Source organism: Chroicocephalus ridibundus, chromosome 8, assembly GCF_963924245.1.
Source record: "Chroicocephalus ridibundus chromosome 8, bChrRid1.1, whole genome shotgun sequence".
Lineage (NCBI taxonomy): Eukaryota > Metazoa > Chordata > Aves > Charadriiformes > Laridae > Chroicocephalus > Chroicocephalus ridibundus.
Genome location: NC_086291.1, coordinates 53,220,287 through 53,240,224, shown reverse-complemented (window position 1 = coordinate 53,240,224; position 19,938 = coordinate 53,220,287). Strand labels below are relative to the sequence as shown.

Sequence of the window (19,938 nt, the reverse complement as noted above, 5' to 3'; positions counted from 1 at the left end):
ACGTCAGTCCAACGCAGGGCTTGACTACTTCAAAGGAATCACGGAGGACTTTTTTCACTGTAACCTAGATCTGCCTTGCTGTTATCTTAGCTTACAACTTCTTGCCCTACCCCCAGTGGACATAAGAGAACAAATTGTTCCTTGCCTCATACCAGCAGCCTTTTATCTATTTGAAGGCTTACCACATCTTTCCTCAGTCTTCCGTCCTCTCAACAGGCTCAGCAGAAGTCATGTGTTCAAAGACTCTGATCATTATTGGCACTTTTTTCTCCAAATCATCCATATTTCTCTTGTGTGGAGCCCAGGATGGAACATAGTTTTCTAGCACAGCTCAGCAGAGCAGAATTCCCGTGTATGCATTAGCAGCATTTTCTTACCTATGTGGACCTGCGTGATGTTTGCCTCTTCTGCAACAGCAAGATGTTGTGGACTCCTATTTAGCTTATGACCCACAGCAGCTCCTCCATCCTTTCCTGCAGCACAGCCAGCTGCTCAGTTCTTCCCAGTCTTGTAATTTTGAAGTCGACTACGTTAAAGCGTACAGCAGCGCACCTGCTACTGAACCGCATCCTATTTTTTCCACAGAGCTCCCATTTTGAATCCTAGTTCTATCACTGTGTTTGTTCTGCTTTCAAACTTGATCTCATCTTGAAATGCAGTAATTACACTCTCTATTTCATCATGGATGAGTAATGGACCCAGGATAATTCCCTGTACAAGCACTGATATCAAGTACATTTTTCCTCAACCAGTTTTGCAACTCCCTTAGAGCAGTATCACCTAGACTGGTTTCCCAGTTTATTAGAATATCCTGCAAGCCAGTGTCAGAAGCTCTACTAAAAATCAAGATATATGACCTATACTACTTCTCCCTTATCTGCAAGCTCTGTTATGCTGCCAGAAAAGGAAATTAGATTGGCTCAATTCATTCACAACAAAGCCATACTGGCTAGCATTCACCTTCTCGTTTCCTTCTAGATGCTTATAAATTGTTTATCTTCTCTCAGACTCAAAATTAAACTCACTATTGCTCCTTAGCATACCTGGGAGTCACTAATCCCTCCCCATTCCCTCCACTTGCCTTTTTTTGTTGTTATACTTGAGCTCACAAAAGCTCACAGGTAATGGAGTTTGAAGTTTTACAGGAGCCAAACCATGAAGACTCCAAACAGCAAGCAATTCCTCAAGGGGATTAAGAGTATGGCAAAGTATTGCAAATGTACTTCTTTCTGTATTCCAGCCAGATAGGAGGGAAGGTCCTACATCATCTGAATGAGTTAGGATAGGATTGTTATCCCCTGCAGTGGGGAGCACCTTCCTTCTACCCTTCAGCCTCCAAAGGGAGGAAGGTCACAAAGACTCCTCGCTTGGCAGCTCTCCAACTTTAAGCCAGCCTACGCTGAAGAAGCCCAAATGATCTCCCTTCAACTCCTCACACTCCTTCCCAAGCTTGTGGCTCTTCCCTGGCACTGCCCACGGCAGCCCTGACGCAGACCCCAACACCAGCCACCCCACACAGGCCGCCTCACCCAAATCAGCCCCACCAACAGGACCTGAGGCCTCCTCACACCCACAAAACCTCCAGACACCTGGCTCACGCCCCTTCCAACAACAGGGACAGTCAAGGCCTCCTTCACCTCTCAAGGTGACAAAACCCCAGGGGTGACAAGAACTCCCTCCCCCGGGACAACTTAATCCCTCCCCATCCCCTGACACACTCATCCCTCCCTGAGGAAACAACCCCCCCGCACGGCGCGCGCACGCTCCCGGCGCCCGCCTTTGTCTGAGGCGCGGGCACGCTCCCCCCCCCCCCCCACCCTCCCGCCGCGCAGGCGCAGAGCGGCGCCCCGGCGCGCCCCGGCTCCCCCCCTCCCCGTCCCTGCAGCGCGGCGGCGGCGCAGGCGCAGGCCGCTGGGCGGCGGCGCAGGCGCAGAGCGCGTTTCCTGCCTCCCTTGTCAGTGCCGGCCCCCCCCCCCCCTCGGCCTCCGCTGCCGGCCGCTCCCTCTCCCGCCGCCCGGAGCGGAGTCGCGTTGACTGACCAGAGTCCGCGAGTCCCGCTCCGCTCCCGCCGCCTCAGGTGAGTCCCCGCAGCGGGAGGGAAGGCGGGGGTGGTGGGTGTCCGCCGCGCCGCTGGGCCGGCCTGCCCTCGCCCCGAGAGGGATGGGGGGGGGCGGGGGGAGCCTTCAGGCCCGCCGGTGCTGAGGGGATGGCGCGGGGGGAAGAGACACCTCAGCCCTTGGCGGGGGGTCTGGAGACACTCTTCTGAGGGTGAGGCGATGGGGACCCCTCAGCCCCTTCCCCCTGTAGGGCTGAGGCCGCCCGGGGGGACGGATGGGGCCGGGGAGGGGCAGCCCCTGCCCTGCCCTGCCCCTGCCCCTCCGCGGCCTCCGCACCGGCGCTGTGCACCTGCGTTATCAGCGCGGGGCCGGGCCGCAGCCCGCAATCCATCCCAAACCGGTCGGCTTTATTATGCTAATGGTGTCCTGTGCCAGGAGGCTTGCCTGCGAGGAGTCACCCTCCTGGGAAAGCTGCGCCGAGTGACTTGGAAGGGAATGACAGCGGTAGGAGGCAGTGCTTAATTATAGGCACTTCTCTTCCAGATGTTTGAAAGTGATGTAGGTGCTCTGAAAATAGGCAAGGATTGAAAAGATGCCTTTCTCTCTCTCTCTCTGTCGCACTCGCACACGCTATGTCCACTTCTGAGCCTGTGTCCTTGCTAGTTGCTTGTCCAGGGATGGCCTCATGCCACATATTTCTCACCCCATTGAGAGATGACAGCAGCTGAGTCCTGTACTTCCCAAGCTTCATCTTTTCAGTCTACGTACTGAGAGAGCTCCTGCTGTACAAAGGTGCAAGATCTCCTTTTCTTTTTCCTCCTTTTCAAAAAAATTTATTGAAACTCAAGGACAGTTAGTTTGCATTGGAAAAAAAAAATCAGGCATAGCTGCGTTAAGTACTTGGCTAACAAAGTTATCATAACAGTATCTTCCCTGTGTGAGATTCTGAAGTTGGCGAACAGGAAGGCATTGAGGGCTTTACTACATATGAATTATATCAAGAAGCATAGAACCAGTTGTATTTTCTCTAGTGGAATGAGAGCTTGATTTTTTTCTACGGGTTGGTAAGGACTAAATATAACTGGAAGACTTCAGCAAGCTTTATCTTCCAGAAGAAAATAGCACTGCAACTATCAGATGACAGAAATAGTAGTGCTTTTTGAGATTATCATCATTGTTGTTTTTTATGAGTTTGTTACCGAACGAAAATGGAAAAGAGTCACTTGCTACAAGTTACGGTGCTCAAGAAACTCAATCAATGGGAAGGAATGGAACATATTGCTTGTCCAGGCTGTCTCTGGGAGTAGCGTGTAGGTTGGTAAAAAACTCTGAACTAGAAGTTAGGATGGGACCATATCGTTTATATGTGGAGCCAATCTGCGGAGTAAATACCAGGGTTGTATTAGAAAGTGTTTTGAAATAGCTGCATTCCTTGGGGAGGGGAGATTGGATATTTTTACATTTTATTTCGGAAAGAGTAGAAAAGGCTGAGCATTCCTTGTTGGTAGAACAGCTCTTCAACTTTTCCTGTATATGGAAATGTGCTGCTACTGAATGTTGGCATGTACTAAAGCAAGATCGTGGAAAAAGCAATTTGCAGTCGTGTTTTGCTTATATTAACACATGGAATCTCAAATCATGGCTGTCTGAGGTCAAAGGTAACTTGGATTATGTCAACATTTTCACATTAATAAAAAGTAATTAATTATTTTGCTTAGGACTGCATATATTTAATAGCTTCATTTGATTGCTAGAACATGTTTATTAGAAGAATTGTGAAAATCGTGCTGGTTAAAATTATGAACTGGACTTAAAGCCCACGTAGCTAAAAGTTATATTTGAAGTACATTTGAAATGTAACCGTTAAGTTATATTTTTTTAAAATAGCAGTGCTTGATTTCTTAAAAAAAAAAAAAGTAGAAAAGAAAAAGTCTCTCCAATTATTTGCATTGGCAAAGTACTGTATTGTCTCTGCTCCAAGATTCAGCGCTTTCAGCATATTTGTGAAATGACTGGTGTGATAGTAATTGCTAAGCTCTGTAAGAACGTACTCATCTTTCATTCACTCCTGAGTTTCTGTTGGACTGCCATTCATTTCCTGTTTGCTTCCAAATTCCTACCTTGTCCTGAAGTCTCCACCCTCTGCTAACATGGCCATACTTGGGTATGTTGTAATTTCAGGCTATGATGGGTGTGGATGTCTTGGAATGACATCACAGTGATATTTCTTTTTAGATGTATATGTAGGGGTAAAAAGACTTTGATCCATCAGCCAAGGATAAATTGCTATGAAAATTAGTGGAATATATATGGAAGGAATTGACAAATCCGAGTTATATGTATTGACCTATGCACGTTTTAATTATTACAGGTGACCCTCAGTTTTTACTATGTTGTCTTCCATCCGTTTATCCTGCCCTTGATTAATACAGGACTTACAATAGGATATGATGTATTAAACAACTTTGTAATCATGGGTCAGTGCGCCTCCAATTGCAGACGTTCAGTGCTCTCTCTTGTAGCAATTATAAGTTAAAGAAAAAACTAGGTGTCTAGCTTTTTTTTTTAAACAAATTAAAATACTTACAAACTAGAATGATTCAGCTTGTTCTTTTAGTGTTTGAATCTCATGGGGGCAAAAGCCTAACTATAGAACAGTTAAGTGCTAGGATTAATTTGAAGAAATTAGTAATTAGTTGATTACTAATCTTAATAATTTTCCCCTAGGATACATATAAATGGCTTTATCAAATAATACATCAGCAGATTACAGTTACATATCAGTGTTCTGGACACACCAATTTAGCCTCCTGAAAAAGAAGAAGAAAAAGATTTTATTGTAGTGCTGCCTGTGAGCCTTGATACATGTCAGGATCTTGAATCAATTTACTGAGCTATGTCCCTAAAATTTTTATTTCTTTATTTATGTTCTATTTCTACAGTCAAATTATTAGGTTTGTTAGATATCCTAACAACCTGCTGTCTTGCTTGTGAGCGTATGCCAAGAAGGAAGCACGTATGGCTTTTAGCTCAATTGCGATTAGCTGTAGTAAGCCAGACACTTGAAAGTCATTGGCCAACTGAAGATATCGGGGTGTATGGCAAAGGCAATTCTTTAGCGACCTTAACGTATTTACGGAGTAAGTTGTGATCTTCTGTAAGTGAATTATAATACTGGCCTGAAACAACCTTGATAAATGCTGAAGGCTGATTTTGTTTTAATAATTATCGAATTTTGAAGTGTTTTGTTTTCAATTTTACACCTTTCAGCTTTTTCAATTTTTACAACATAGGAATATCTTTAACTCGGAATGTCTCTACATCAGTTTTTACTAGAGCCAATCACCTGCCATGCATGGAACAGAGACCGTACTCGTAAGTACTATGTTAGTTTTAATTGTTAATTTTCTTTTCATTACTGTTTTCGCTGTCGGTTTGTGATCTTGTAATGTTCTGGATCACGTTTAGGGAAGGTATGACCAAACGCATAGTGCTATGTGTTAAGCGTTCCACCCATGATCCAAAAAGCAGAGCACGCATCTTCTAAATGTGGACTTTTCTAAACCTGTTACTGGAACTCTGGCATATGAGCAAATCTAGTCTTACTAGTCTTCCAGAAAGCTTTGCCTCTTGGTCTGCACCTTGTGAGAATATGACCTGCCCCTTATCCTCTTTGACCCTCTATTTCCATACCCCAAACCAGCCTTTTCTTGTAATAGCCTAGTTTTCCACTGTAATGTGGATTGTATATTCCAAATGTATTGTCTTTCTGTGCAGTACGCTCATGACCATTTTATTTGAGGTTATCCAGTGATGTTGGCCCTTTGTTTACCAAACCTCTGTAATGCTCTGAAATTTAAGAATACAGTTTTTAAATTGGAAAGTCTTTCCAAGTAAAGTATTTGGTATTAAAAAGCCTTCTGTACTATTGGATTGTTTTATTTCTTCTTCAAGAGATTGCCATTAGCCCTAATAATCATGAAGTCCACATCTACAAGAAGAGCGGGAACCAGTGGGTGAAGGCTCATGAGCTAAAGGAGCACAATGGACACATTACAGGTAAGAGAAGATTGTGCTGTGCCACACATTAAGTTTGTCCGCCCCCTGCTTTTCCCAGTTGAGAATCTGAACAGGAAATCTGCAAGTGTTGAATAAATAGATCTTTTTATAGGTTGGCATTCCCACTTACAGGGAACTTTGCAGCATTTTTCTGGACTACGTGCAATGAACGTTAGCAGGAGAAGCCCTGTTTCATTTCCAGACATTTTGGTAGAGTAACTGAGCCTGCCTTTCTTATCTGTTGCTTATTTTTCATCCATAATGACATAATGAGAATAGATTTTCAGTCTTCTGAAGTAATCTGGTTATGTGTCAAACTCTCCTAGTGATATATGCTGCTCCCTTTCAAGCAGTAGGATTAAAACTTCATCAAGTGTACAACCGTTGTGTTAGTTTGTGGTTTCCAACAGCAATAAATATCTTTTTTTTAGGGATTGTATAAACACTTGAAGTGGTCAGTCCTGGACTTATGACAGACCATCAGTGAGCACGTTTTACTGCAGGCCCAGAGTATCTGTAGATCCACAATGAAAATGTAACAAGAGCTGCTACGATGAGTCACAAGGTGTTATTTTTAAAGTGTGATTGTCCTGCGGTAGTCATTTATATTGCTGTATTTTTTTTCACAGTGATATTTTTATAAGGGCTTTATTCTCTAAGGAAATGAAGGTAATTAATACAAGCACTTGCCCAAAACAGCAATATCCTTTATTTTGTTCTCAACTCGCTAATGGGCAGAAGTATCTGCCCAACAGCGTTTTGCAGGAACTTTATTCGATTTGTCTGATTCTTGCTGTCAAAGAGCACAACTGTATGTGCCCTTTTGTGAAGAGTCCCTTGGGCTGAATTTACAAATGACGTGCTGTTCCCCAAAGACATTTCTCTGCATTTTTCTTGTACCTGTTAGTGTTAGAAGCCAAATATTCATGACTTGGGAAAAGAGCTCTTTCTGCTTTCCTGCATAGCGTATACTTTTGGAATACTAAATGCTGTGGTTGTCGTAAAGAATAGACTTAAACTGTGGTTAGACACAGGAGATAGCCTGATCAAACCGCTTGTTGCTTCTGACAGGAGAGATTCAGTTGCTGCCACTCCACCTTCTGATCCCAAGGGACAAGGTCCCTTGTCTTGCCTTCTGTGTCTTGATTGAGGTATTTGTGGTGAGCTGCTTCTGTTCACCTACAGGAAGAGCACTGTTTGCTCCTTTTGGTGGCTTAGTTTTCTGCTAAGCTAAAAAGCTGAACTTGCTGCAGCAGAATAATGGTGGTGCAAGGGAGGTCGTGGGAAAGAGACGTAAAGAGAGTCAGGATGGTCCCCCTTTCAAAGCCAGTGCTAGATTGACTGAAGTAACTATTGTTCCAGGCTACCAGCCTCCTCAAAATTGAACTTTTTAAGCAGACGCCTGTTTGGGAGTAGACCATATACAACACAGTTTGCGTGCTTAAGGAATATTTTGAATACAGGACACAGTTATGGAAAACCATTGAAATACAATTTTGTGGCAGGAGAGTTAAAGGTTGAGCTCTGCCTCTCAAAGAGGGATGCTAAAGAAAAGATGCAAAATGATGTTGCTGCAAGACTTTCCAGTTGAAAACATCCTTCATTGCATAAGAAGGGAAAGAAGCAATGGCAGACTTATCAAAGGCTTCGTTTTATTCTTTGATTTTGTTATTTTTGCTTGGTAAACGTTTTCTTTCTCGTGGCACAGCTTAAATAGGCATGGAAAAAATGTAAGCATTGTATCAGTACATAAAGATTGATAACTTCTAACCAAAAACACCCAACCCTGCTATCTAAACTTTTAGATCATGACTGCAGTCTGGCAGCAAGCAGACAACGATGTTAGAGGTTCGTGCATAGTTTTAGAATTGCGGGGTTTCCGCTGCCGAAACGGGAAACGGGTCTCTGGCAGAAGTCAGTGGTTTGAAGGATGCCGGCGGAGAGGCCTTAGCTGGTCTGCAGAGCTCCACCTGTTGGCCAGCTCAGAGCAGGCTTCCTCAGCGGGCAAATTCCCTGTGGAATCTGGGAATTTGGGATCTGCAATTTTGATGAAAGCCAGAGGGACAAACCGATATCCCTAACAGTTTAAAATGGTGCCTGGAGAATAAGTGAAGAAGTGGAATACTAACATAACAGTAATAGCTCTCTCTGTAGCAGAAGGCTTCCATCATTCCAAAATAGATTGTCTCTGTTTTGGCTTATTGTAGAGCAAACAGTACAAAGGGAAAAGTTTATTAATGTGAGCTCTAAATTTCAGGTATTGACTGGGCTCCCAAAAGCGATCGCATTGTAACTTGCGGTGCAGATCGCAATGCCTATGTCTGGAGTCAGAAAGACGGCGTGTGGAAACCGACCCTTGTGATCCTGAGAATTAATCGCGCAGCTACCTTTGTGAAATGGTCTCCCTTGGAGAACAAATTTGCTGTGGGAAGCGGAGCTCGACTTATATCTGTGTGCTACTTTGAATCTGAAAATGACTGGTGAGCTGTTTTGAGTTTAATTTCCATTTATACCTTTAAGGTCTGCATGGGAAAGCTAAAGCCTGGAGTTTAAAGGTGGTAACTAGGTTACTATTTTACTAATTCCTAAAATCTTCAGGAAATGTAGAGGGCCTCATCAGTTCTTTCGTGGCCTTTTTACATCTTAGGGAAAAGGTTCCCTCTTCTTTACTCTGGTGTAGCACCTAAAGGCCTTTGACTTAGCAAATTTTCAGGTTATACGTGTTGGCGTGGATGTGTTCCGGCTGACTGCCATAAACATCTGTTGCTTTTCTAGAAGCGCAAGAATTTCTGCAGAGTAAAAGTTTCTTTACCAATACTGTATGGTTGAAAAAAGAGAAATGTGTCCTCCCCCACCTCCTTCCAGAATGAATGAAGAAACCTTGACTTGAGTTTTCTTCTGTATAGATTATTTTGGGCCATTTCTTGTCATTAAAGAATTCAAATCTGTCGCTTATCTCCAGGGTGCTCTATTAGAAGATGTTTGAGCTTGTCATCTACCTGTTCCATATTCTGTCCTGTATTTTTATCACAGTTCATAGATTTCAGACAGGACTATCACAAATATTTCCACCGTTAACTTTTTTTTCTCTTTGGCATCTAAACGTAGTGCTTCTGATCTTTAATGGATCTACGTTTGTAGCTGTATGTGTTGGAGCTACATTTACCATATCACCTGTAGGTGAAATCAGTATGTTGAGTATCTACTACTTCGGGTTGCATAAACATGCATAAAAACACAGGTGTCTGTGCCTGCCGTTCTGCGTGCAGTCTTCCATGTGGAGATGGTAAACAGTGATACCATCTGCAAAATACATTTTAAAGACTGTTTTGGACTTTTATGCTTTCCAACACATTCAGTTATTAACATTTTCTCTGCCTCAGTTATCTGCAGAAGAATCAAACCCCTGTATGTTGAAGACAAATTATTTAATGCGATCCTTAAAGTTGCTTGTGCCTGACGGAAGTACATTCACAGAAAAAGCACTATCATCCTAAAGGTCATCCAGTGACTAACAGATTTCATTGCTATTTTGTAAATAGTTCGAACAAACTAAATCTGTTGATACCTATTTAGGCTAATATTGATGCATTCAACATCAGGCCCACTTTTCACTGTCCTTCAAGTAATTGAGATGTATACACTGGTCTTATCATTGGCAGTTCACCCATTTACTTGTTGTATTTTATAGTTACTCTTTTATTAAATAGTAGAAAAGTCGACAGGCAAGAGAGATGACTGTAAAACTCATTGGAATGAGCTGGAGAGGACTTGTACTTAGTGATCTAAGAAAATAGTGCTTGTTATCTCCATATCACAGTCAAAGCTGAGCCCTTCTTCATAGGATGTAAGGGACCAGGCAATTACTGTGCAAAATTCACATTAACGAGTTCCCATCTGATGCATTATAAAAATCAGTGAGAAGGGGAATAAGACTCAGGTGATGCGATATATATTTAACATGAGTTTGTTCATAGTATTTAAAATCTTAATTAAGATAACCATATAAAGTTCACAGAAAAGATTTGGACATAATGTGTGTTTTGCAAAACTGATGTGTTTAGCCATTGGCAAGGGGGTGATCTTTTTGAGGAGTACTTCATGGACTTGGGGGAGTTCAGTACAATGTTTTCATATAAATTTTATCTTGTGGTTTTTTTTTGTTTTTTTTTTAATTTAGGTGGGTGAGCAAACACATTAAAAAGCCCATTCGTTCCACTGTCCTTAGCCTGGACTGGCACCCCAACAATGTCTTGCTGGCTGCGGGATCCTGTGACTTCAAGTGCAGGTAAGAGAAAATAAAGCATCTGTAAATCAATTTAGATTACTGGTTCAAGTTAATCAGTAGCACGAGCATGTTGATCATGCATTTGCTATTAGAATAGAAGATGGCTCATTTCATACTGTTGTTGTTACCAAAATGAAATACCCAGCTTGAGAAACTTCAGCTTTGGTGCTACTGCATGCAGACTTTGGACTACTAACGTGTCTGTCGAGGGACGTGCCTGAATTTAATGAACTGGTGGGTTTCTCTACGTGCAGTACACAGAAGTAGTACTACTGTGCGTGCACTGAGTGCTGAGATCTAGTTGTTAGGCTGAAATTACACTAGCAGGTGCTATCTTGTAGAGTTGTTAGAGTTTAAAGAGCAATATCCTAATGATGCAGTTCCAAAATTCCAAGTAACTTGGCACTTCCGAAGGTGGTATCTCATCTTTTTCTTCCCTGAGTAACTTGTTCTCTCCCCTTTGCTGGTGTTAGCCTTAACATTCTTGCAGGTGAGTAGGGTCAAGGAGTTGATCCATCTGAAACTCAGTGCAACAAAACACATTTTTGAAGACCATTTAAAAAAAAAAAAAAAAAAAGGCTGGTAAAAACAGATTGGCATGTGAGATGGATGGGATAGTCTTTCAAACTGATTGTGAAATTACACCATGAGGGATAGGTCCTGCCAGTTGCTCTGTGCTGAGTGATTGGGGTCACTGTACTGAAGTCTGCATGGGGAGCTGCCTGCAGAGTGATTACTTTAATTCATATTTTACTTAATCACTTGTACCTTGAATAATCATAAAAGCTTCTTTTCTTAAATTCTTTATGTAATACGGCAATTTTTAAGCTTCAAAGTGTGTACTAAATATGGCTAAGAAGGAGTGGGCGGGGAGGTGGGACTGATCATTACATTCCTTATTTCAGAATGAAACCCATGCATCTAAATTCGATCCTTTGATACCTTTTTATGTAAGGAGAGACGTTAAATGGAAGCTGGGAAGAGGAGAGTTGTCTCCCTTTCCTGCCTTATCTCCAGTTTTAATTAGATAAACTATTATACATGTTCACTTCCTTTCACAAAAAACGTGATATAAAATGTACTCATTCGTCTTCCAGAAGCAGCTGCCTTTCACGTGTGGAAATTTTTTCATGTGTGTTCAAAAAGCACCTCAGGAGTCTGACATTAGGTCAGCTGAGATACAGAGATATATCTCTCTGTTACTTTGAACTTTCAGCTACAGGCTTTGTTCAGCGCTTGTTATGTACATTGCATCCCTGATTATCTCCTCTTTCCTGTTTTTGTTGAGAAGTTAGACTTCAATTATTTCCTGTTCAGTACAGGTTTTGGGATTTGGGAGTTTTTGGGTTTTTTGTTTGTTTGTTTTTTTGGAAGAAAGTCAAGATGTCGATTCCAGTCCATTTCCTAGGCGCGTTCTCTAGAAGACTTGCTCTTTTGTTTCCCGTCAGAAAACTCATTGTGTCCTGCATCTTATTTCTCTGAAAAATGGTGTGTGTTTTGAAAAAAATCAGATCTGGGTTTAAATCATCTGGAAAACTTTCTGCTGTTGCTTAACATTTTACTTCAGGATCAATCATTTAGTAATTTTGCTCCTTTTAGCATAGAAATCTCCATATAGCAACATTAAAGGAAGAAAGGAAAAGTAGTGGAGATTGGTACTGGGTTTGTGTTTCTATTTCTTCCCCGAAACCACGGAAGGATATCCTCTTTGCGAAATGATTAATATAGATCTCTAGAACTCCAGTTCTAGGGAATGTTCAGTTACACGTTAAAGGTAATAAAGATATCTGGGCCTGAAGTGTGCGTCTGTTCTGATAGGTGGTTCTGAAGAAAATTATGAAATGGATCTGCCAGAGCCACTGCCAGCTAATAAGCAGCTAACTGGGAGACATTTTGGAAAAAAGAATGGAGGGCAGAAGAGGCTCCAAGTTGATAGGTATTCAGCAGAGTTTTTTTGGTGGCTGGCCTAGATGAGCTCCTCTTGTCTTTAGAAATATGTGTGTGTATATATATATATAGAGCTGATAGCACCGCATAGGTGTGAATTTTATATTCTTGCTGGAACAGTGTTGCTGTGGGAATGAAAGTCATTTCACAATGGTCTTTGAAGGCCAGGGCCTTCAAGCTGGAGTGATTTTTGGTTTTAAAAGAGAGGAAGACTTTAGTAAGGGTAAAGACTTTTTTTAACTAACAGTTATCTTCAAGGTCTTTCACTACTCAGGAATGATTTTTCTGCCTTGTGTCAAAGGCCGTTGCTTTAAACATCTTGTCCTATTTCCATACATTAAGAGAACTGTCCTTTTAGATGTCTCTATAAAATTAAGTTTGTTGAAGGATTACCATTAGATTATATTTAAACTGATAGAGCCAAGTATAAATTTATACTTAATTCTCTGAAAATCTGTACTTAATATAGCAGCAGTTAAACCCTTCCTTGTTCCAAATGATCAGCTTTATTTGAATAAGCTGAATATAGGTACCTTTTGAAGTGCATACCCCACACACCTAAAAGATTTAAGAAATGGTGAGGGGGGAGCAACGTTTCCTTGAGCTCTTCTATAAAATAATTCCTTTTTGTGTTTGACTGCAACCATGAATATTGTATCACGGTTTTTCTTTCGTACTGAAATGTTTCTCTGGTAGTAATATGGCGTAGCTCACTTGCTCCTCCTGTTCAGTGGACTCTAATCCTATGTTTGTGACGTCCCAGTAACTTCCATGGTAACAGTCAAGAACACCATATTGTGGCATGTCTGAATCATGCAGAAGGAATTTGATGAAAGGGGGAGGCTTTCTGTTTAAACATATCTTGAAAATTGTAGTGCTAGCAAAAAAACCCCAACTATAAAAACATTGTGGTAACTCAGGTTTTCAAGGCGTTCTTTCAGCAATGAGCCAGAATAAGGTGGCTCAGGAGCCCTTTGCTGGCATTTGGACATGGTTTTGTTTTTTTTTTCTTCTAAATTCTGCTAAAAAGTGAATGTTCTTAAAAAGCGGATAATTTTGTAGGTGTTTGTATTAGCTTCTAATTATACAGTGCAATTCGTGTTTTTTCTCTAACTGAAGAATTGACTCTGGGGGTTATTAGCACCGCAAAAGGATGAAAGGGAAATCGTAGCACAGTGGAAAATGCAATGACAATGCATGGTTTTGTGCCATCTTCTGGAAAAAAGGAGAAAGATACAAGACAGTACATTTATGAGAACCCTGTACACCTTACACCCTCTGTCCTCTTCCTTTTTCTCTCTACATTGAAGGTTCCCAGCTGCTAGTGGCTTGTTTAAAGATACGATAGTATTTTATTTTGGTAGAATTAGAATGCATCTGGTTGTTTCCAATATGAAATGTGTATGCAGCTCCCAGGAGGTTTTTTTCTGTCTTTGTTCATGCTGAAATTTTTTGTTTGCAGGGTGTTTTCTGCTTACATTAAGGAAGTGGATGAAAAACCAGCCAGTACACCATGGGGCTCCAAAATGCCTTTTGGGCAGCTGATGTCAGAATTTGGGGGTGCTGGAAGTGGCGGATGGGTGCATAGCGTCAGTTTTTCTGCCAGCGGTAACCGCCTAGCCTGGGTCAGTCATGATAGTACCGTGTCAGTTGCTGATGCCTCAAAAAATATGATGTAAGTATGCTTTTTCTGTGAGTTATTAGCTGTTTGACACAGAAGGAAGCAGTATGTGGAATGTTGTGCTTGCAACAACAAGAGCTGTGGCTGCTGTTTCTAGTTTCGACAGTTTTACGCTAGATTCCAGGAGGCTGTTTGAGGCCTGTATAAATAAGGTAGATTCTTAGAATTTTAGATGATATAATTTGAATTTCTTATAAGAATTCTTAGTGATGGTATAGTCAATTTACTTGGGCGGGGGGGGTGTGAAGCATTTGTAAAAAAATACGTTCCACTATAGTGATTGGGGAAACAGTATTTCCTTGTAAATAGATTCAAGAGAATCCAGAAACATGCTTACTCCATAACTACTAAGACCCTATCCCCAACCGGGATCTGGAAAATAAGTTGTTCATTTCATGAAATGTTAATTCCAACCACTATCCTTAAGGCACTGCTTCTGCAAGATTTCAATTTACACCTCCCAATCCAACAAAATATTTTATTAACAATTCCTCCTTCTGCTCTTCAGCTTCATCTGAATAACTTTTCAGTGTTTGTGGCTTTCTAACCAAGAAAGATGAGATTCCCCGCATGTTTCGATAGCAGAGATCTCTGGTGGATCATCCAGGCATTGCTGTGCTTCATTTTGAATTATGGTTCTGATGGCTACAGCTCTCTAAGTACCTGGCTGGGGATATCATTAAGTGTAAAGTGTTCTAGAATTCTTTTCTCAGTTGTCATAAAATCATGAAAGTTGACTTAATTTACCATACAGGCTTTTTCCTCCTGAAAAAATGGTGTGAAGCACTAAAACCTCAAGTGTTTTTTATATGCAAATGACATTAATAGCTTCATCGATTTGAACCTTTTTTGGGGGTTTTCCTTTTAAACTCTTGCCACTGTTTACACACAGTACTGGGTAACTTCAGCCTTTCACCTGGAATACTTCCTATTTGTTATAGATCTTCCGGGACGCTTTCATTAGGGTAAAACTTTTTACTACAAGTTACAACTTTCTGGTGTCACCTCAGGACAACTGAGCTACACTGACTTCTTTTCCAACAATCCTTGTGTGAGAACGGTCTCTATTTTTTGATGGAGCCAAAGATGAGAGGTTTCAATGAAGTCCTCTAACAAATGTTCTTGTGTTCAGGGTTTCGCAGCTGAAAACAGAGTTCCTCCCACTCCTGAGTGTGTCATTTGTCTCTGAGAACAGCGTGGTGGCAGCTGTAAGTGTCTATTATTTTCTCCTTGTAGAGTGTTGTATGTTTTGGAGAGGGAGAAACACTATACATTATGAAGTTAGTAATAAGCAAGCTCTGCCATAGTGTCTATTTTTGCATTTCTGCAATTAACAGCAGCAGAAAAAAAGAAATGGTGATTCTGTTGGTTATGTTTCTTGACATGCTTTCATGCTGTCTGGTTGCAGGGCCATGACTGCTGCCCGATGCTCTTTAACTGTGATGACCGTGGCTTGCTGACCTTTGTTTCCAAACTAGACATTCCAAAACAGAGCATCCAGCGCAATATTTCCGCTATGGAACGCTTCCGAAACATGGATAAAAGAGCCACTACAGAAGATCGTAACACTACCCTGGAGACACTGCACCAAAACAGTATAACGTGAGTGTCTCGGCCACCAATCCGAGGGGAAGGAACGCTCTCCTTGTCGCTTTGGTTTCCCAGGATAAACTGCAAACCTATGAGAGCTCGAATTTGCCGTACCAGATGGGTGTAGCTGGTATCCTGTTCTCATTTTAGTCTTTTGCTAACAGCTGTCTATTTCTGGGGCTTACGTGGAAGCTGGTAAAGTTAATCATTAACAGGGCATGTGTGCTTCTGTTGTTTGCTCATGTTTAATGGGTTCTGTAACTTGAATGCAGTTTATCTTATCAAATATGTAGATAGTTCACAAGAGATTGATAGCGCTGTGCAAAATCTAGTCAGCAAAATTCACCTGAAACAGGAATTCGTATACCAGCTTCCTTTTTCAGGTGTTATTTCCATGTGTATTTATTCATGAAAAGGATTGATTCCGGTTAATCAAGTAAAGTATCCTTGCAGTTTAAAAACTGTGTGACCCCAGGGGATTCTAACATTTCTGAAGCAATTTGTCTTTACCCAAGGAAGGTGTTTAGGCTACAGCCACCAAGTGATAAAAGAGCTTACAACATCCTTTTTCTTTGCTTATTTTTCTGAGGCGTTGTACCAAAAATCTAGCATGGGCTCTGCTAGACTCATGTCTCCCTTTGAGAGAGTAGGAGTTGAATTCAACCCAAATTTCCCAGCTTTTTGGCTCTCTGGAATGGGTGTCTGTGTTACAGCTATCGCTCTCTGTTTTCAGCCAAGTGTCTATTTATGAGATAGACAAACGAGATTGTCGTAAATTCTGCACCACCGGCATTGATGGAGCAATGACCATCTGGGATTTCAAGGTATGCTTTTACTACCACGTTTATGTGAACTGGGTGTGATGGTGGGGTTTGTTTTTTTTTTTTGATCTCTAGCATCAACTTCTGGGGCTTAGCCCTAATGCAGGTTTTATTAGCAGTAGGAAATCCGGACTGGAATATTCAAGACCATTAGTGAACTCCCTAAGGAAGACAGATCCAAGATTCAGCATAAATGCAGATACACTTTGTTTAGCAGATGGTGCTAATCTGGACTTAATTTTTTAATGGTATTGCTCGCGTCCCGGTAGGAATCCCACTAATTCTTTTTTTTTTTTCTTTTTTTTTTTTTTTTCCCTACCTCAGCCACAAGGTAGGGAGGGACTCTTTATCAGGGAGTGGAGCGATAGGACGAGGGGTAATGCTTTTCAACTGAAAGAGGGGAGATGGAGATTAGATATTAAGAAGAATTTTTTCACTCTGAGGGTGGTGAGCCCCTGGCCCAGGTTACCCAGAGAAGCTGTGGCTGCCCCATCCCTGGAGGGGTTCAAGGCCAGGTTGGACGGGCTTGGAGCAACCTGGTGTGGTGGGAGGTGTCCCTGCCCAGGGCAGGGGAGTGGAACTAGGTGGTCTTTAAGGTCCCTTCCAACCCCAACCATCCCATGCTTCTATGATTGCTGTGATAAAGCCGGCTGCCTCTTCTTGCTTCCATCCCTGTGGACTCTGCTCAGTGTCTTTCTACAGAACATGGTTCTGCCCTCTCATAATTAATTTATCAAAGTAGTAAGAAGTTACTTCAAACAATTAGAAAATATAGTCAGCACTGTATTGAAAACCCTGAAAGGATTTAAAGGAAGTGCTTGCCTTGCTGAGGACTGGCCAACAGAGGTCTCTGCTGGTCTCCCCAAGCTGCCGAGAGCTCTGCGCTGCCTTTCAGGAAAAGAATAGTTTGTCTGTATTCTATAATGCCAGAAAGCTCCAGTGGGGACAGGAGCCAAATAAGAAATTGAGCTGATATATAAGCTGCTTTAATGCAGTTTTGGGGGGAGAGGGTGGAATCATTGGTCTCTATATGCACGAGTTTGAAATGAATGATGGTCTCTGGCTCTTGAATATGAGTCTAATCTCAGGTATTCAGGGTTTTCACTCTTTTTCTTAACTTTAGCATTTACACCGAATTACTTAACACAGGATACTGTAGCAGATTGTGATTAAGATTTTCTCTCTTTCAAGACCTTAGAGTCCTCTATTCAAGGTCTACGAATCATGTAAAGATGGATTTCCGTGATCTAGCAGGACAAACTGCTTGACAGAATGCAGCTCCCACATCTGCACAAACCCGAAAAGGGAGGAGGAAGGTGGAATATTTGGAAACACTGAGAAAATACAGCTTGGCAGATTTTCTTTTGAATCTAAATTTGGTGAATTGTGTTGGTTTCAAAATCAGCTGTGATTGTTCTTTTTTTTTATTTTTTTTTTCGGTTGGTTGTTTCATTCCATTCTTTACCAAAGCTGCTCCTTAAGTAGTTTATTGCAGGAAGTTATGAATCACTAACTTAAAAGGGGAATTTTATGTAAATTGTCTGCTAGAAATAATAATAATAAAAACAAAAAGAAAAACCGATTCTTTGTTTTGATGCTCATTAGCAGTGATTAAAAAAGGGATATTAAGGGAATTAACTCTGCGAGAGATGGCAGGGGAAACCCTGCAGCAGTATTTTATGGCCTTAAAACAGGAAGAGTTCATCTTAACTGAAAGCTCTGTAAAGTTGACAGATGAAGACCTGGAATTCTGGTGATCTGGATGTGAAGGTTCGGCTGGGCTTCTTTCAGAGGAATTGTTCTCTTGAGGTGATGATTTTAGAGGGTGAACAGTTTTGTCCTGCCGACTCTTAGTTCTGTCTGCCCGGCATTTAATCCAGTAATAATAGAAAACTAACCTGAAAGTCTCTTTTTATTGTCTGTTTACCGGGTCTTAGTTTTCCAAAGGCGAATGACCAGAATTATTTGTAGTTACCTTTCAGGATTTGCACAAAGACTTCTCGCAGTGCAGTGCCTGGGATAAGGGGTGGAAGGCTGCCTATGGAAAGCGCGGCAAAAATCTGCTGAGCCAGATCTTAGGAGGACAAATTAAAAGCAAATCACTTTTTAAGTCTGTGAAGCTACCCAGGCCTGCATGCCGTGTTAGAGCCGAGTGCTCGGCCTGTAAAACTCTGTGTTTATAATGGCCGGTGGAGAAATAAAACGCCCTTACCAGAAGTATCAGCGTGGTCTGGCTTCTGTGCGGATCCTTTGTCTCCAGGTGACTGTATCTTTTCAAGCTCGGTTGTGAGCCTCGGCAGCTCACGGAGGCATTTGCACGTAACTTATTTTATTCACGTGGTCTACTCTTAACTGTATTGCTGCCTTGAGGCTTGAGACGAGCTGTGCTCTGGAGGGGATTATCTGGCTCACAGCATTGCTTTACAAGGTTTAAGACTTTGTAATTTCTGTTGAAAATGCAGAAGCGTCTTAAAAAAAAACCCCCGATGACTAAATTTACCACTTCCTCTGGAACCAGAGTTGCTTCATACCCTGCTCGTGTGTCAGCTCCGAGGGATTGAAAAGGGAGGGGGGAAGGTAGGCGCACAAAGCTGACAACTGCTGTTGTTCCGCTGCAAGTGAAGTGTGTCCATCACAGAACCGGATCGTTTTCAGGTGCAGTGTTGGTGGCGTGCAGAGAACGAACCGCTTTTCCAGTTCCTTCAGGTTGTCTCATGTCTTCCTCCCCTGGCAGTCAAATGTGGCTTTGCGATTTCCTCTCCCTTCTAAACATAAAATAATGACTATTTAACCTCCACTCTCGCAGTCTAGCGACCCGATGTGTATGATGGCGTGTGCTGGGATTGGGTTTATCAGCTCAAATACAGCGCCAGAGGAGTTAAGCGTCTGCTGAATCAAAGTGACCCTGCCAGCCTTGGCAGATGGACAGAGGAGCACGGGCTTGGCTTTGTCCGTCTCCCTTCCTACTCTTAGATGCTTATCTCTTGCCGACAGTAATGATTTTGTTTCTGAAGTCACTTCTGAAAGTCTGGTGGTTGGTTTCCAAAAAGTATTTAAAAAAGTGGGTTCTAAAATAGCTCGTACAAGTAACATAAAAGGATGGAAGAAATCTAACGAGGGAGTGGAGAAAATGGATCTCCAAACATTTATGCCTTGTTCTTTTTCTGTGTGAAAGAGCTGGAGAAGGTGAAATGAGCCCGTAAAGGTAAAAAAGCCAACAAACTGAGGTCTGATGAAACTGCCCAAGGTTACTGTCTGAGAGAAATACGTGTGCTGGAAGCCTGAGACGAAAACCAGATTGGAGATATTTATATTAGAAAAGGACTGAGCAAGGGGAATATAAACAACCATCACTCAAGGCATAATTCAGCTTCAGGCTGCCGGGTGCGGAGTGGCCGGGGCGAGCTCTGCACCTTGTGCTCCGTCCGGCGGCGGGGAACGGTGGCTCTGCATTTCCAGGCTGTCGCTCCGCTCTGGGAGGACATTCCGCTGCCG

General features: G+C 42.1%; 1 protein-coding gene across 2 annotated transcripts; it reads left to right on the top strand.

Annotated features, from left to right (window-relative positions):
• The first annotated feature begins 1,965 nt into the window (after nucleotides 1-1,965).
• ARPC1A (actin related protein 2/3 complex subunit 1A) lies at nucleotides 1,966-18,660 on the top strand. Of its 2 annotated transcripts, none has more exons than XM_063343346.1 (10): nucleotides 1,966-2,077; nucleotides 5,328-5,432; nucleotides 6,012-6,116; nucleotides 8,374-8,596; nucleotides 10,297-10,404; nucleotides 13,814-14,026; nucleotides 15,165-15,240; nucleotides 15,441-15,634; nucleotides 16,356-16,446; nucleotides 17,635-18,660. In XM_063343346.1, exons 2-10 carry the CDS (start codon nucleotides 5,369-5,371, stop codon nucleotides 17,671-17,673), a joined length of 1,113 nt encoding a protein of 370 aa, XP_063199416.1. In that variant the 5' UTR covers nucleotides 1,966-2,077; nucleotides 5,328-5,368; the 3' UTR covers nucleotides 17,674-18,660. The 2 variants fall into 2 exon arrangements, with proteins under 2 accessions (XP_063199416.1, XP_063199417.1); XM_063343347.1 differs by having other exon boundaries at nucleotides 1,967-2,077; nucleotides 5,351-5,432.
• The last annotated feature ends 1,278 nt before the right edge of the window (nucleotides 18,661-19,938 follow it).

Bases quoted from the DNA above. Each gene is read 5' to 3' on its own strand.
- ARPC1A (XM_063343346.1), top strand. From the start codon at position 5,369: ATGTCTCTACATCAGTTTTTACTAGAGCCAATCACCTGCCATGCATGG. The intron at 8,597-10,296 runs GTGAGCTGTTTT...TTTTTAATTTAG, and splicing joins TTTGAATCTGAAAATGACTG to GTGGGTGAGCAAACACATTA. The intron at 15,241-15,440 runs GTAAGTGTCTAT...GTCTGGTTGCAG, and splicing joins AGAACAGCGTGGTGGCAGCT to GGCCATGACTGCTGCCCGAT.